An 18,052-nucleotide genomic window follows, 5' to 3' on the forward strand; every position below is an offset into this window, starting at 1 on the left:
CACAATGCCATTAGTTTCAATATAATTGTGGAGAAAGATAGGTCTGGACCCAGGTTTGAGATTTTTGATTGGAGAAAAGCTAACTTTAACGAGATGCGAAAGGATTTAGAAAGAGTGGATTGGGACAGTTTGTTTTATGAGATGGATGTAATAGAGAAACGGAGGTTATTTAAAGGTGAAATTTTGAGGGTACAGAATCTTTATATTCCTGTTAGGTTAAAAGGAAAGGTTAAAAGTTTGAGAGAGCCATGGTTTTCAAGGGTTATTGAAAACTTGGTTCGGAAAAAGAGAGATATCTACAATAAATATAGGCAGCATGGAGTAAATGGTGGTGCTTGAGGAATATAAAGAATGTAAAAAGAATCTTAAGAAAGAAATTAGAAAAGCTAAAAGAAGATATGAGGTTGCTTTGGCAAGTAAGGTGAAAATAAATCCAAAGGGATTCTACAGTTATATTAATAGCAAAAGGATAGTGAGGGATAAAATTGGTCGCTTAGAGAATCGGAGTGGACAGCTATGTGTGGAACCAAAAGAGATGGAGATTTCGAGCAATTTCTTTTCCTCGGTATTCACGAAGGAGAAGGATATTGAATTGTGTAAGATAAGGGAAGCAGGTAGGGAAGTTACAGAAACTATGATGATTAAAGAAAAGGAAGTATTAGCGCTTTTAAGGAATATAAAAGTGGATAAGTCTCCGGGTCCTGACAGGATATTCCCTAGGACCTTGAGGGAAGTTAATGTAGAAATAGCAGGGGCTCTGACAGAAATATTGATACGGGGATAGTGCTGGAGGATTGGCGTATTGCTCATATTGTTCCATTGTTTAAAAAAGGTTCTAAGAGTAAACCTAGCAATTATCGGCCTGTAAGTTTGATGTCAGTGGTGGGTAAATTAATGGAAGGTATTCTTAGAGATGGTATATATAATTATCTGGATAGACAGGGTCTGATTAAGAGAAGTCAACATGGATTTGTGCGTGGAAGGTCATGTTTGACAAATCTTATTGAACTTTTCGAAGAGGTTACTAGGAAAGTTGACAAGGGTAAAGCGGTGGATGTTGTCTATATGGACTTCAGTAAGGCCTTTGTCAAGGTTCCACACGGAAGGTTAGTTAGGAAGGTTCAATCGTTAGGTATTAATATTGAAGTAGTAAAATGGATTCAACAGTGACTGGATGGGAGACGCCAGAGAGTAGTGGTGGATAACTGTGTGTTAGATTGGAGGACGGTGTGTAGTGGTGTGCCTCAGGGATCTGTACTGGGTCCAATGTTGTTTGTCATATACATTAATGATTTGGATGATGGGGTGTTAAATTGGATTAGTAAGTATGCAGATGATACTAAGATAGGTGGCATTGTGGATAATGAAGTAGACTTTCAAAGCTTGCAGAGAGATTTAGACCAGTTAGAAGAGTTGGCTGAAAGATGGCAGATGGAGTTTAATGCTGATAAGTGTGAGGTGCTACATTTTGGTAGGACTAATCAAAATAGGACATGCATGGTAAATGGTAGGGCATTGAAGAATGCAGTAGAACATAGAACATAGAATAGTACAGCACAGTACAGGCCCTTTGGCCCACAATGTTGTGCCGACCCTCAAACCCTGCCTCCCATATAAGCCCCCACCTTAGATTCCTCCATATACCTGTCTAGTAGTCTCTTAAACTTCACTAGTGTATCTGCCTCCACCACTGACTCAGGCAGTGCATTCCACGCACTAACCACTCTCTGAGTAAAAAACCTTCCTCTAATATCCCCCTTGAACTTCCCACCCCTTACCTTAAAGCCATGTCCTCTTGTATTGAGCAGTGGTGCCCTGAGGAAGAGGCGCTGGCTATCCACTCTATCTATTCCTCTTATTATCTTGTACACCTCTATCATGTCTCCTCTCATTCTCCTCCTCTCCAAAGAGTAAAGCCCTAGCTCCCTTAATCTCTGATCATAATGCATACTTTCTAAACCAGGCAGCATCCTGGTAAATCTCCTCTGTACCCTTTCCAATGCTTCCACATCCTTCCTGTAGTGAGGTGACCAGAACTGGACACAATACTCCAAATGTGGCCTAACCAGAGTTTTATAGAGCTGCCTCATTACATCGCGACTCTTAAACTCTATCCCTCAACTTATGAAAGCTAACACCCCATAAGCTTTCTTAACTACCCTATCCACCTGTGAGGCAACTTTCAGGGATCTGTGGACATGTACCCCGAGATCCCTCTGCTCCTCCACACTACTAAGTATCCTGCCATTTACTTTGTACTCTGCCTTGGAGTTTGTCCTTCCAAGGTGTACCACTTCACACTTCTCCGGGTTGAACTCCATCTTCCACTTCTCAGCCCACTTCTGCATCCTATCAATGTCTCTCTGCAATCTTTGACAATCCTCTACACTGTCTACAACACCACCAACCTTTGTGTTGTCTGCAAACTTGCCAACCCACCCTTCTACCCCCACATCCAGGTCGTTAATAAAAATCACAAAAAGTAGAGATCCCAGAACAGATCCTTGTAGGACACCACTAGTCACAATCCTCCAATCTGAATGTACTCCCTCCACCATGACCCTCTGCCTTCTGCAGGCAAGCCAATTCTGAATCCACCTGGCCAAACTTCCCTGGATCCCATGTCTTCTAACTTTCTGAATAAGCCTACCGTGTGGAACCTTGTCAAATGCCTTACTAAAATCCATATAGATCACATCCACTGCACTACCCTCATCTATATGCCTGGTCACCTCCTCAAAGAACTCCATCAGGCTTGTTAGACACGATCTGCCCTTCACAAAGCCATGCTGACTGTCCCTGATCAGACCATGATTCTCTAAATGCCTATAGGTCCTATCTCTAAGAATCTTTTCCAACAGCTTTCCCACCACAGACGTAAGGCTCACTGGTCTATAATTACCCGGACTATCCCTACTACCTTTTTTGAACAAGGGAACAACATTCGCCTCCCTCCAATCCTCCGGTACCATTCCCATAGACAACGAGGACATAAAGATCCTAGCCAGAGGCTCAGCAATCTCTTCTCTCGCCTCTTGGAGCAGCCTGGGGAATATTCGGTCAGACCCCGGGGACTTATCTGTCCTAATGTATTTTAACAACTCCAACACCTCCTCTCCCTTAATATCAGCATGCTCCAGAACATCAACCTCACTCATATTGTCCTCACCATCATCAAGTTACCTCTCATTGGTGAATATGGAAGAGAAGTATTCATTGAGGACCTCGCTCACTTCCACAGCCTCCAGGCACATCTTCCCACCTTTATCTCTAATCGGTCCTACATTCACTCCTGTCATCCTTTTTTTCTTCACATAATTGAAGAATGCCTTGGGGTTTTCCTTTACCCTACTCGCCAAGGCCTTCTCATTCCCCCTTCTTGCTCAGCCCCTTGTTAAGCTCCTTTCTTGCTTCCCTGTATTCCTCAATAGACCCATCTGATCCTTGCTCCCTAAACCTCATGTATGCTGCCTTCTTCCTCCTGACTAGATTTTCCACCTCACTTGTCACCGATGGTTCCTTCACCCTACCATTCTTTATCTTCCTCACCGGGACAAATTTATCCCTTACATCCCGCAAGAGATCTCTAAACATCAACCACATGTCCATAGTACATTTCCCTGCAAAAAACATCATCCCAATTCAGACCCACAAGTTCTAGCCTTATAGCCTCATAATTTGCCTTTCCCCAATTAAAAATTTTCCTGTCCTCTTTGATTCTATCCTTTTCCATGATAATTATAAAGGCCAGGGAGTGGTGGTCACTGTCCCCCAGATGCTCACCCACTGAGAGATCTGTGACCTGACCCGGTTCATTACCTAGTACTAGATCTAGTATGGCATTCCCCCTGGTCGGCCTGTCCACATACTGTGACAGGAATCCATCCTGGACACACTTAACAAATTCTGCCCCATCTAAACCCTTGGATCTAATCAGGCGCCAATCAATATTAGGGAAGTTAAAGTCGCCCATGATAACAACCCTGTTATTTTTGCACCTTTCCAAAATCTGCCTCCCAATCTGCTCCTCTGAATTTCTGCTGCTACTAGGGGGCCTATAGAAACATAGAAAATAGGTGCAGGAGTAGGCCATTCGGCCCTTCGAGCCTGCACCGCCATTTATTATGATCATGGCTGATCATCCAACTCAGAACCCTGCACCAGCCTTCCCTCCATACCCCCTGATCCCCGTAGCCACAAGGGCCATATCTAACACCCTCTTAAATATAGCCAATGAACTGGCCTCAACTGTTTCCTGTGGCAGAGAATTCCACAGATTCACCACTCTCTGTGTGAAGAAGTTTTTTCCTAATCTCAATCCTAAAAGGCTTCCCCCTTATCCTCAAACTGTGACCCCTCGTTCTGGACTTCCCCAACATCGGAAACAACCTTCCTGCATCTAGCCTGTCCAATCCCTTTAGGATTTTATACATTTCAATCAGATCCCCCCTCAATCTTCTAAATTCCAACGAGTACAAGCCTAGTTCATCCAGTCTTTCTTCATATGAAAGTCCTGCCATCCCAGGAATCAATCTGGTGAACCTTCTTTGTACTCCCTCTATGGCAAGGATGCCTTTCCTCAGATTAGGGGACCAAAACTGCACACAATACTCCCAGGTGTGGTCTCACCAAGGCCTTGTACAACTGCAGTAGTACCTCCCTGCTCCTGTACTCGAATCCTCTCGCTATAAATGCCAGCATACTATTCGCCTTTTTCACCGCCTGCTGTACCTGCATGCCCATTTTCAATGACTGGTGTATAATGACACCCAGGTCTCGTTGCACCTCCCCTTTTCCTAATCGGCCACCATTCAGATAATAACCTGTTTTCCTATTTTTGCCACCAAAGTGGATAACTTCACATTTATCCACATTAAATTGCATCTGCCACGAATTTGCCCACTCACCCAACCTATCCAAGTCACCCTGCATCCTCTTTGCATCCTCCTCACAGCTAACACTGCCGCCCAGCTTCGTGTCATCCGCAAACTTGGAGATGCTGCATTTAGTTCCCTCATCCAAGTCATTAATATATATTGTAAACAACTGGGGTCCCAGCACTGAGCCTTGCGGTACCCCACTAGTCACTGCCTGCCATTCTGAAAAGGTTTATTCCCACTCTTTGCTTCCTGTCTGCTAACCAATTCTCTATCCACATCAATACCTTACCCCCAATACCGTGTGCTTTAAGTTTGCACACTAATCTCCTGTGTGGGACCTTGTCAAAAGCCTTTTGAAAATCCAAATATACCATATCCACTGGTTCTCCCCTATCCACTCTACTAGTTACATCCTCAAAAAATTCTATGAGATTTGTCAGACATGATTTTCCTTTCACAAATCCATGCTGACTTTGTCCGATAATTTCACCGCTTTCCAAATGTGCTGTTATCACATCTTTGATAACTGACTCCAGCAGTTTCCCCACCACTGACATTAGGCTAACCGGTCTATAATTCCCCGGTTTCTCTCTCCCTCCTTTTTTAAAAAGTGGGGTTACATTAGCCACCCTCCAATCCTCAGGAACTAGTCCAGAATCTAATGAGTTTTGAAAAATTATCACTAATGCATCCACTATTTCTTGGGCTACTTCCTTAAGCACTCTGGGATGCAGAGCATCTGGCCCTGGGGATTTATCTGCCTTTAATCCCTTCAATTTACCTAACACCACTTCCCTACTAACATGTATTTCGCTCAGTTCCTCCATCTCACTGGACCCTCTGTCCCCTACTATTTCTGGAAGATTATTTATGTCCTCCTTAGTGAAGACAGAACCAAAGTAAATATTCAATTGGTCTGCCATGTCCTTGCTCCCCATAATCAATTCACCTGTTTCTGTCTGTAGGGGACCTACATTTGTCTTTACCAGTCTTTTCCTTTTTACATATCTATAAAAGCTTTTACAGTCAGTTTTTATGTTCCCTGCCAGTTTTCTCTCATAATCTTTTTTCCCCTTCCTAATTAAGCCCTTTGTTCTCCTCTGCTGAACTCTGAATTTCTCCCAGTCCTCAGGTGAGCCACCTTTTCTGGCTAATTTGTATGCTTCTTCTTTGGAATTGATACTATCCCTAATTTCTCTTGTCAGCCACGGGTGCACTACCTTCCTTGATTTATTCGTTTGCCAAACTGGGATGAACAATTGTTGTAGTTCACCCATGCAATCTTCAAATGCTTGCCATTGCATATCCACCGTCAATCCTTTAAGTGTCATTTGCCAGTCTATCTTAGTTAATTCACAACTCATACCTTCAATATAGAATACCCCCAGTAGCGTAACTGCTCCCTTCAACAGAGGGATCTAGGACTAATGGTGCATAGTTCCCTGAAGGTGGAATCTCATGTGGATAGGGTGGTGAAGAAAGCTTTTGGTATGCTGGCCTTTATAAATCAGAACATTGAGTACAGGAGTTGGGATGTAATGTTAAAATTGTACAAGGCATTGGTAAGGCCAAATTTGGAGAATTGTGTACAGTTCTGGTCACCGAATTATAGGAAAGTTGTCAACAAAATAGAGAGGGTACAGAGAAGATTTACTAGACTATTACCTGGGTTTCAGCACCGAAGTTACAGAGAAAGGTTGAACAAGTTGAGTCTTTATTCTTTGGAGCGTAGAAGGTTGAGGGGGGACTTGATAGAGGTATTTAAAATTATGAGGGGGGATTGATAGAGTTGACATAGATAGGCTTTTTCCATTGAGAGTAGGGGAGATTCAAACAAGAGGTCATGAGTTGAGAGTTAAAGAGCAAAAGTTTAGGGGTAACACGAGGGGAAACTTCTGTGCTCAGAGAGTGGAGGCTGTGTGGAACGGGCTTCTAGTAGAAGTGGTAAAGGCAGGTTCGATGTTGTCATTTGAAGTAAAATTGGCTAGTTATATGGACAGGAAAGGAATGGAGGGTTAGGGCTGAATGCAGGTCGGTGGGACTAGGTGAGAGTAACTGTTTGGCATGGACTAGAAGGGCCAAGATGGCCTGTTTCCGTGCTGTAATTGTTATATGGTTATATAATAATCTTGACTCGACATACTCGGAAAGAAGCAAATAAGTGGGTTGTCGAAGAGGCACAGAGCTACAGTTGTCCTGTATTAAATAGGAAGCCCTGCAGTCTGTCAGGAGGTTTTCTGTCCCTGTTTGCCAAAGCTGGTCTGTAAGAATAGATGCTGAGTGAATCCAGGATAGCATTTTCCTGTAACAAGCGGCAGACGCAGCTGGATCATTGCAACACCCTCTCCGAGCCACAGAAAGGAAAGTGGTCCCAAAATAAGATGAGCAACCAAAAAAAAGACAGACCAGTAGTGGGAACAGTCCCGGCAGTGCTGTGTCATGGACTCTCCACGTTTGATGCAGGCAAAACCTGGAATTGTATATGAATACTGTGTTCGTATAGACTCCTAAATGTAGATGGAACAGGCTCCATTTTCATTGCTGCTTATTATCTCAAAGAATGGTTTTGAAATGTATGAAGAGGTGCTGTACCTGATTTGTAGAACAGACTGAAATGAGCCTGAGGATTTGAAAATGGGTTTTAGATTTCTTCATCAATGGTCATTGAGTTGCAGGTGGAATTATTCAACCCTGATGCAGTGGGGTGGAAGATGTGTACAGGGAGAGGCTGATGAACGTGGAGCACTCTAAAATGAAGTTGCATACAAGACTTGAAAAATCAGGTGACCAAAAGTGAGGAAAGCTGTTTTCTAAAATGTTGGTTATGTGTTTCTTAAACGCAGAATTAGCTATGACAGCTTCTCGGCCAGGGGTTTCCAAGCCGGGGTCCATAGACCCCTTGGTTAATGGTAGGGGTCCATGGCATAAAAAAGGCTGAGACCCCTATTCTAGGTGACTTACAATTGGACCAATAATTGCCAAACATTTAGTGTTCTCAATGTTGTTCCTTTGGCTTAGCCCAACCACACAGATCCATGGCACAGTAGTGTTCAGACTCAGACGTATTGTGTTACTCTTTAGAATATGGTTAGTCTTCTGAATAATTTTGCATGTGTTTTCTGGATCATGTGCCTCTGTTTATAGAAACAGAAAACAAGAACTAGACCACAAGCACAATGCATCACAGACACATAACAGCATTCACAAGAAGGACATAAATTATACAAATAAAAGTCCAAAGAGGTTGAAGTAGTCCTAGTGTTGCTATAACTGAGGTAGTGATCATGGGGTTGTGCAGGTTGGTTTGAAAACAAAATGACTGAAGGAAAGTTGTTCTTGAACCTGGTGAGGCTTGAGACTTCTGTACCTCCTGCCCAGTGGTGGCCGTGAGAAGATGGAGTGGCCTGGATGATGAGGCAGGGGGTCTTTGGTCTTGCCTTCTTGAGTCAGCACCTCCCCAGTGGTGGGGAATGTTGTGCCTGGGTTGTGTCCACTACTGTCTGCAGCTTTTTACTGGAAGTGTGCATTCAGATTGCTATACCAGGCCACGATGGAACTAGTCAGAATACTTTCAACAGTACATCTGTGGAAGTTTGTTAGCCATTATCAAACCTCCATAACGTTCCAAAAAAGCATGGCTTCCCCACATCAGAATTTTGTTATTTTCAATAAGGTTCCCTCTTATTCTTCTGAACTTTAGGAATATAAACCTAGCTGACCGGTTCTGTCCTCATTCTCCAGTCCTAACATCTCAGCAATCAGTCTGACAACCTGGCACTGCTCTCCCTGCATGGTAAGAAGATCCTTTCTAAGTAAGGAGACCAGAATGGTACGCAGCACTCCAGGTCTAGTCTCATCTTCATAGAAAGAACATGTGGTCTTGTTTTTAAGTATTCTTTCCATGAAGGCAGCTATGCCTTTTTCCTTGCTGACTTACTGCCTCTTTATATTTGCCTTAGGGTCTGAATCATGAAAGAGAGCTGTTACTGTCCCCATGATATGAATACATTGTCCAATACATCTTGGGCACATCCCTCCCTTTCATTGGTAGTGTCTACAGGAAGTCCTGCCTCAAGAAGGCAACATCCATTATCAAAGATCTCCAGCATCTTCTCGCAGCTGCCATTGGGCAGGAGGTACAGAGGTCTGGAGTTCCCACCCAACCTGATTCGAGAATATCTGTTTCCTTTCAACCGTTCTGTTCTTGAACCAACCTGCACAACCCTAATAACTGCAGTTTAGCAACACTATGGTCCCTGCGCTAAAGTGGGCTTCTGTTCAAATTGTTCTTTCTCGTAAAAATGCTGTATAATTTAGGTTTCATTTTCTTACGTATACTGCCATGCGCTTGTAATGCTATTGCAAGATTTCCATTGCTCCTGTGAGCACACACTTGTGCATATAACAGTAAACTTGACTTTGACTTTTTACGTTTGTGGCTTTTATTAAGTAATCTTCTGTATATTACAGGTGCAGAAAGATGTTGCATCTGTACCCCCGTGGAAGTGAAGAGTACTGAGAGCCATTTCCCATTATTTTAGGAGATGGAGTACAATAGAGCCATACTGGGTGATTACTATGGAGAAATTATGGAATACTGGATTATTTTAATGAATGTGGACATCATTTTTCCTTTAATTAAATTGCTGATTTTATTTCTGAATGTGTGTGTTGCACTACAAGAACCAATAAAAAAAAATAGTAGCCTTGTAATCCAATGACTTTATCCATAGCTGGACTGAGCAGATCTATTTATTGATCTGTAGACAATGTGCTGACAAAACTCTGTCCTTTTGACAAACAAGAATAACCTTGGAAGCATTGGATTAAGAAATTAGACAAAAGCCCACTGGGGTGGTGAAATTGGATCTTGGCCAGACCAGTATTCCAAGCTTTTTCAAACATGGACAATCTGTTTTGTGCTAAACTTGATAATGTGAGTTTGCAATTATATAGTGATGTAAGTAATGGCAGTGATGACCTCAGATGTAAACAATGACTCACACAACACTGGATTCTTAATCATAATAAAAAAGCTTCCGCTGGACAAATGGTTGGTGTTACTGCTGGAATTTCACTGAATTTTGCTTGTCTGATGAACATTTCACAGCTAGGATATCTTTTGCCACGATTCTCCAAGTTGAAGCACTCGACTTACTGCACTTCAATTCAAAAATCAGGTTAAAAAAAATTAAGAGGTCTTATCACTACTCTAAAAGATGCCGTAGGCCCGTCGTATCCAATGCGGATCCCAGAGGGCTAATCCTTTTAGTCCCATTCTCTCTTATTTCTCTCCCCTCTCCCTGTAATTTATTCTGTCTCTCACATGCCTTTGATTCTTTTTGTAATTAATTTACAGCAATGGGTAATTTGCAAGAGCCAATTAACCCTTCAGGATGTGGTAGAGATAACATGCGATTGCAGAAAGAATGTGCAGACTCCACGTGGCAACATCCAAAGTCAATTTCAAGCCCGTGTTGCTGCCACGTGATGTGATTTTCACAGCTGATGATGTGAATGAATGTTCATTGCGGAGCTAGATTTTAGGGGGAGTGCCTGAGCTGAAGTTTGTTTAAAAAAAAGTTTAAACTGGTAGTGCAAGCTGATGAAACCGTTGAAGAACATGCAATCCTCAGCTTTATAAAAAGTTGAAAAGCATGAAAGTTATGCATCAACTTCAAAACAAAGCACTAACCAGGTGTCAGTTTTGGAGGCTACGCATTAGAAAGAATATCTAGGCTTTGGCAGAGGTGCAGAAAAGTTTCACTGGAATACCATCACCATGATGAATTTGTGTGATATAGTGAGATGAGAGAAGTGACGGTTATCCTGCTCAGAGGTAAGGTTCAAGTGTGCCAGGTTTCTGGAAAGCTAATGAGGGACTCTTCCCATTGGCAAAAGGGTTATTGATCAGTGGAGGCAAATTTAAGTTGAGTTTTAAGTACTAGAAGTGTGATGAGATTGTTTCCACACCAGTCTAAGATTTCTTGCCTACAAGATAAATGGAAATGGATTCAATAGTAATTTTCGGCAGGGAGAGGGAACCCGATAGCATGAATGGCAGCGATGCTTCACTACCAGATAAACTCAACGCCTTCTATGCATGCTTTGAAAGGGAGAACACAGCTACAACTGTGAAGATCCCTGCTGCACCTGATGACCCTGTGATCTCCATCTCAGAGGCCGATGTTAGGCTGTCTTTAAAGAGCGTGAACCCTCTTAAGGCAGAAGGTCCCGATGGAGTACCTGCTGAGGCTCTGAAAACCTGTGCCCACCAACTCAAGGACATTTTCAACCTCTCACTGCTATGGGCAGAAATTCCCACTTGCTTCAAAAAGGCAACAATTATACCAGTGCCAAAGAAGAATAATGTGGGCTGCCTTAATGACTATCGCCTTGTAGCGCTCACATCGACAGTGATGAAATGCTTTGAGAGGTTGATCATGACTAGACTGAACTCCTGCCTCAGCAAGGACCTGGACCAATTGCAGTTTGCCTATCACCACAATAGGTCAACGGCAGACGCAATCTCAATGGCTATCCACATGGCTTTACACCACCTGGACACCACAAACAGCTACTTCAGGATGCTGTTCGTCAACAAAAGCTCAGCATTTATTACCATCATTCCTGCAATCCTGCTAGAGAAGTTGCAGAACCTGGGCCTCTGTACCTCCCTCTGCAATTGGATTCTCGACTTCCTAACTGGAAGGCTACAATCTATGTAGATTGGTGATAAGATATCGTCCTCACTGATGATCAACACTGATGCACCTCAGGGGTGTATGCTTAGCCCACTGCTCTACTCACTATATACACATGACTGTGTGACTAGGCATAGCTCAAATACCATCAAAAAATTTGCTGACGATACAACCATTGTTGGTAGAATCTCAGGTGGTGACGAGAGGGCCTACAGGAGCGAGATATGCCAACTAGTGGGGTGGTGTCACAGCAACAACCTGGCACTCAACATCAGTAAGACGAGAGAGCTGATTGTGGACTTCAGGAAGGGTAAGACAAAGGAACACATACCAATCCTCATAGAGGGATCAGAAGTGGAGAGAGTGAACAGTTTCAAGTTCCTGGGTGTCAGGATCTCCGAGGATCTAACCTGTTCCCAACATATCGATGTAGTTATAAGGAAGGCAAGACAGCGGCTATACTTTATTAGGATTTTTAAGAGATTTGGCATGTCAACAGATGCACTGAAAAACTTCTACAGTTGTACCGTAGAGAGTATTCCGATAGGCTGCATCACCGTCTGGTATGGAGGGACTACTACACAGGACCAAAAGAAGCTACAGAAGGTTGTAAATCTAGTCAGCCCCATCTTGGGTATTAGCCTACAAAGTGCTCAGGACATCTTCAGAGAGTGGTGTCTCAGAAAGGCAGCTTCCATTATTAGGGAACTCCAGCACCCAGGGCATGTCCTTTTCTGACTGTTACCATGAGGTAGGAGGTACAGAAGCCTGAAGGCACACACTCAGTAATTCAGGAACAGCTTCTTCCCCTCTGCCATCCAATTCCTAAATGGACATTGAATCTTTGGACTGTATTTTTCTGTTTTTGCACGTGTCTTAAAATCTATTCAATATACATATACCATAATTGATTTACTTTTTTAAAAAAAATTATTTATTATTATTTTTTTCTCTGCTAGATTATGTATTGCACTGAACTGCTGCTGCTAAGTTAACAATTTTCACGTCAAATGCCAGTGATAATAAACCTGATTCCAATTCTGATTTATGCAATCAATAAATTTTTCTTGCACAGCATCTGTTGTATTGCCAATGAGGAAATTAGGTATATTGTTTGGGAAGTTACTGATTAAGAATCAGCAATACAGGAGAGTCTGATGAGACACTGGGAAAGGGATTCCTGCTTAGACGTTTGCTAAGAATGGAAGTTTTCCCACGTAATGTGAGATGTGGCAGGAACCACTGCATATTTTAAATATAATTTGGATAAATAATCTGCTATACTTTCTAATACCACTAAATGTCTTGGGAAATATGTCTACCATATCACTTTTCCCTATTATGAAAAAAGGTTTTTGTTTTGTAAAACCTGTTGTCTTTGCCAACATATATGAATCTTGAATCATCTTCTCCCACACCACTTCTTCAAAACAGGATTACCTCCCAATAGTACATTATGTTATTCCATCTAACTAGCGGGAGTATTCAAGGACATTTTCAACCTCTCACTGCTATGGGCAGAAGTTCCCACTTGCTTCAAAAAGGCAACAATTATACCAGTGCCTAAGAAGAATAATGGGATTAGATTAGATTAGGTTTTGAGGACACTCAGTCCTCGTTTATTGTCATTTAGAAATGCATGAATTAAAAAATGATACAATGTTCCTCCAGAAAGATGTCACAGAAACACAGAACAAACCAAGACTAAAACTGATGAAACCACATAATTATAACATATAATTACAACAGTGCAAAGCAATACCCTAATTTGATAAAGAGCAGACCATGGGCACGGTAAAAAAAGTCCCAAGTCCCGATAGCCCCATCATCTCATGCAGACAGAAGCGCCGCAAACTTGCCAATGCATTGGAAGCACCCGACCGCAGCTGACTCTGAGTCCGTCCAAAAGCTTTGAGCCTCCGACACTGAGCACCGAGCACCATCTCTGCCGAGTGGTTCGACCCTGCCCCAGCCGCCGAGCAACAAGCAAAGCTGAGGACTCGGGGCCTTCCCCTCCAGAGATTCTGGATCACACAGTAGTAGTGGCAGCGAAACAGGCATTTCAGAAGTTTCACCAGATGTTCCTCCGTGCTCCCACGTCTGTCTCCATCAAATTAGGATTGTGCATGGCACCCTACTTGACAGATAACAGATATCATTCACTGGAGTAGCTGCTGCAAGCTGTGTCACACCGCCATCTTCTCCTCCCTCTGTGAGCTGCCTAAATGACTATTGCCCGGTAGCACTCACATCGACAGTGATGAAATGCTTTGAGAGGTTGGTCATGATTAGACTGATCTCCTGCCTCAGCAAGGACCTGGACCCATTGCAATTTGCCTATTGCCGCAATAGGTCAACGGCAGACACAATCTCAATGGCTCTCCACACAGCCTTAGACCACCTGGACAATGCAAATGCCTACGTCAGGATGCTGTTCAGTTACTATAGCTCAGCATTTAATACCATCATTCCCACAATCCTGATTCGGAAGTTGCAGAACCTGGGTCCCTGTACCTCCCCCTGCAATTGGATCCTCAACTTCCTAACCGGAAGACCACAATCTGTGCGGATAGGTGATAACATATCCTCCTCGCTGACAATCAACACTGGTGCACCTCAGGGGTGTGTGCTTAGCCCACTGCTTTACTCTCTATATACTCATGACTGTGTGACTAGGCATGGCTCAAATACCATCTATAAATTTGCTGATGATACAACCATTGTTGGTAGAATCTCAGGTGGTGACGAGAGGGCGTACAGGAGTGAGATATGCCAACTAGTGGAGTGGTGCTGCAGCAACAACCTGGCACTCAATGTCAGTAAGACGAGAGAGCTGATTGTGGACTTCAGGAAGGGTAAGACGAGGGAACACATACCAATCCTCATAGAAGAGGAGAGAGTGAGCAGCATCAAGTTCCTGAGTGTCAAGATCTTTGAGCATCTAACCTGGTCCCAACATATTGATGTAGTTATAAAGAAGAAGGCAAGACAGTGGCTGTACTCTATTAGGAGTTTGAAGAGATTTGGCATGTCAACAAATACACTGAAAAACTTCTATAGTTGTCAGTATTCTGACAGGCTGCATCACTGGTATGAGGGGGCTACTGCACAGGATCGAAAGAAGCTGCAGAAGGTTGTAAATTTAGTCCGCTGCATCTTGGGCACTAGCCTACAAAGTACCCAGGACATCTTCAGGGAGCGGTGTCTCAGAAAGGCAGCATCCATTATTAAGGACCTCCAGCACTCAGGGCATGCCCTTTTCTCACTGTTACCATCAGGTAGGAGGTACAGAAGCCTGAAGGCACACACTCAGCGATTCAGGAACAGCTTCTTCCCCTTTGCCATCCGATTCCTAAATGGACATTGAATCTTTTTACCTCACTTTTTTTTTTAATATTGTGTTGGGCATGCGGCCAAGTGGTTAAGGCATTCGTCTAGTTACCTCAAGGTCGCTAGTTCGAGCCTCAGCTGTGGCAGAGTGTTTGTGCCCTTGAACAAGGCACTTAATCACACATTGCTCTAGTCTGTGCAAGGAGTGGCGCCCCACACAGACTTCCAATCTGCACCTTGTAAGGCATGAAAATGCCCGACGCAGGCCTCTCATGGTCTGAGTCGACGTTCCCTCCCGTTCCCCTTTTTTAATACGCAGTATTTCTGTTTTTTCACTTTTTAAAATTTATTCAATATACGTATACCATAATTGATTTACTTATTTATTACTTTTTTTTCTCTGCTAGATTATGTATTGCATTGAACTGCTGCTGCTAAGTTAACAAATTTCACGTCACATGCTGGTGATGACAATTCTGATTCTGAGTATATCTGAAGGTGAGAGCATTGCAGGACTGTGGAAGTCCAGGGAAGAGGAGTCTGTAGGCGGCTCTTCTTTCAGCAAAGTGCTAACCCCTGTGCAGAAAGGTGAATTCCCTGTGAGGGACAAAAATCCAATCTCAGTAGATGTGGACTTGTCTTGAAATAATCCCCCAAAAAACCACTACCGGTGCTGGAAATGAGAGAAAACAAAATGCTGGAAGAACTCAGTGGGCCAGGGAGCTGTCTTGGAGAGAGGTTTCCATGTTTCATAACCACACTGGAGAACATGTGGCTCTTTGAGTCAATAAAAAATTCCAACAGTGCAGGTAATGGCAACTCCTTCTGTGAGCCAAATTAATCAATAATTTGAATGCCAAGATATAGTTTTTAAGGTGCAGAATTGTGAGGGTGAAGTTGAGGTCTCATCTGGGATGGCTCTGGATTGGTAGCTGGGGTTGGAGGTAAGACCTCTGAATATCTTTCGGTGGAGCAGAGTCTGCAGTTGTGCATCAAGATATGCAGAAAAGATATGGCCAGGAAATGTCTCAAACTGGGTTTGCAACAGAGGCAGAAAATGAGCTGTGATCATTTGCACTTTGATGTGATTCGGGGAACTGTGGCAAAGCAAGTGATACACTTCTAAACGAGATAAAATGATAAGGTTGCTGAAGAGCCAACTGGAAATAAATGTGTATCTCTAGCTCTGAGTCTGCCCTGTGGGAATGTCTTTGATCTGAACTGTTAACTGCTTCTCTCTTACCAGACTGGCTGCTATTTCAAATTTCCAATATCTGAATTTTTTTTTAATTTTCAAGGTAGGCTTGTAATTTGTGGTTGTGTGGAATGACAGTGACAAAAATTTGAGTAAGATGAATGGTTAGCAGTCTTTTCCACAGGGTAGGGGATTCTGCCTGTCCAGAGGGCATAGGTTTATGGTGAGAGGCAACAGATTTGAAAGGGACCTGAAGGACAACAACTTCACACAGTGGGTATATGGACTGAGCTGGCAGAGAATGTGATGGAGGGTTGGGGGCAATGACAACATTTGGACAGGTACATAGATAGGAAAGTTTGAGAGGTAGGGTCCACAGACCCCTTGCTTATTAGTATTGGTCCATGGCATAAAAAAGGTTGGGAACCCCTGGTTTAGGGAGGACCAAATGCTGGCAGACGGGACTAGTTTGGTCAGCATGATGCAGTAAGATTCAGAGGAGGTTGGGTAGTGCAGGAAAGGAAGCTTCAGTCAGATGCCAAAAGCACAATGGAAAGACTAGGAGAGTGCAAGAGTGGAATTAAAAGGAAACTTAGGAAAACAAACAGAAAGCATAGGAATACATTGGCAAGTAAAATCAAAGGTATTCCAAATATGCTCAATAAGTACTTGGTCAAGCTAAGGAAAATATAGGCAGCATGGAGTAAACGAGGTGCTCAAGGAATATAAAAAATGTAAAAAGAATCTTAAGAAAGAAATTAGAAAAGCTAAAAGAAGATATGAGGTTGCTTTGGCAAGTAAAGTGAAAATAAATCCAAAGGGTTTCTACAATTATATTAATAGCAAAAGGATAGTGAGGGATAAAATTGGTCCCTTAGAGAATCAGAGTGAACAGCTATGTATGGAGCCAAAAGAGATGGGGGAGATTCTGAACAATTTCTTTTCTTCGGTATTCACTAGGAGAAGGATATTGAATTGTGTAAGGTAAGGGAAACAGGTAGGGAAGTTATGGAAACTATGATGATTAAAGAAGGGGAAGTATTAGCGCTTTTAAGGAATATAAAAGTGGATAAGTCTCCGGGTCCTGACAGGATATTCCCTAGGACCTTATGGGAAGTTAATGTGGAAATAGCAGGGGCTCTGACAGAAATATTTCAAATGTCATTAGATACAGGGATGGTGCCAGAGGATTGGCGATTTGCTCATGTTGTTCCATTGTTTAAAAAGGGTTCTCAGAGTAAACCTAGCAATTATTGGCCTGTAAGTTTGATGTCAGCGGTGGGTAAATTGATGGAAAGTATTCTTAGAGATGGTGTATATATAATTATCTGGATAGACAGGGTCTAATTAGGAACAGTCAACATGGATTTGTGCGTGGAAGGTCATGTTTGACAAATCTTATTGAATTTTTTGAAGAGGTTACTAGGAGAGTTGACGAGGGTAAAGCGGTGGATGTTGTCTATATGGACTTCAGTAAGGCCTTTGACAAGGTTCCACACAGAAGGTTAGTTAGGAAGGTTCAATTGTTAGGTATTAATATTGAAGTAGTAAAATGGATTCAGCAATGGCTGGATGAGAGATGCCAGGGAGTAGTGGTGGATAACTGTTTGTCAGATTGGAGGCCGGTGACTAGTGGTATGCCTCAGGGATCTGTACTGGGTCCAATGTTGTTTGTCATATACATTAATGATCTGGATGATGGGGTGATAAATTGGATTAGTAAGTATGCAGATGATACTAAGATAGGTGGAGTTGTAGATAATGAAGTAGGTTTTCAAAGCTTGCAGAGAGATTTAGGCCAGTTAGAAGAGTGGGCTGAAAGATGGCAGATGGAGTTTAATGCTGATAAATGTGAGGTGCTACATTTTGGTAGGACTAATCAAAATAGGACATACATGGCAAATGGTAGGGCATCGAAGAATGCGGTAGAACGGAGGGGTCTA

At 42.8% G+C, this 18,052-nt stretch overlaps 1 protein-coding gene across 3 annotated transcripts in view; it reads left to right on the plus strand.

Moving 5' to 3' along the window:
* snx14 (sorting nexin 14) overlaps window positions 1-9,543 on the plus strand; it is a 172,275-nt gene extending 162,732 nt beyond the window's left edge. For all 3 annotated transcript variants that reach the window (XM_072265914.1, XM_072265915.1, XM_072265916.1), the window contains one exon: window positions 9,351-9,543. In XM_072265914.1, the coding sequence (XP_072122015.1) occupies window positions 9,351-9,389 (39 nt within the window). In that variant the 3' untranslated portion in view covers window positions 9,390-9,543. The remainder of the gene's footprint in view (window positions 1-9,350) is intronic.
* Window positions 9,544-18,052: the final 8,509 nt, after the last annotated feature.

The sequence above is a fragment of the Mobula birostris genome, chromosome 8 (assembly GCF_030028105.1).
Source record: "Mobula birostris isolate sMobBir1 chromosome 8, sMobBir1.hap1, whole genome shotgun sequence".
NCBI lineage: Eukaryota > Metazoa > Chordata > Chondrichthyes > Myliobatiformes > Myliobatidae > Mobula > Mobula birostris.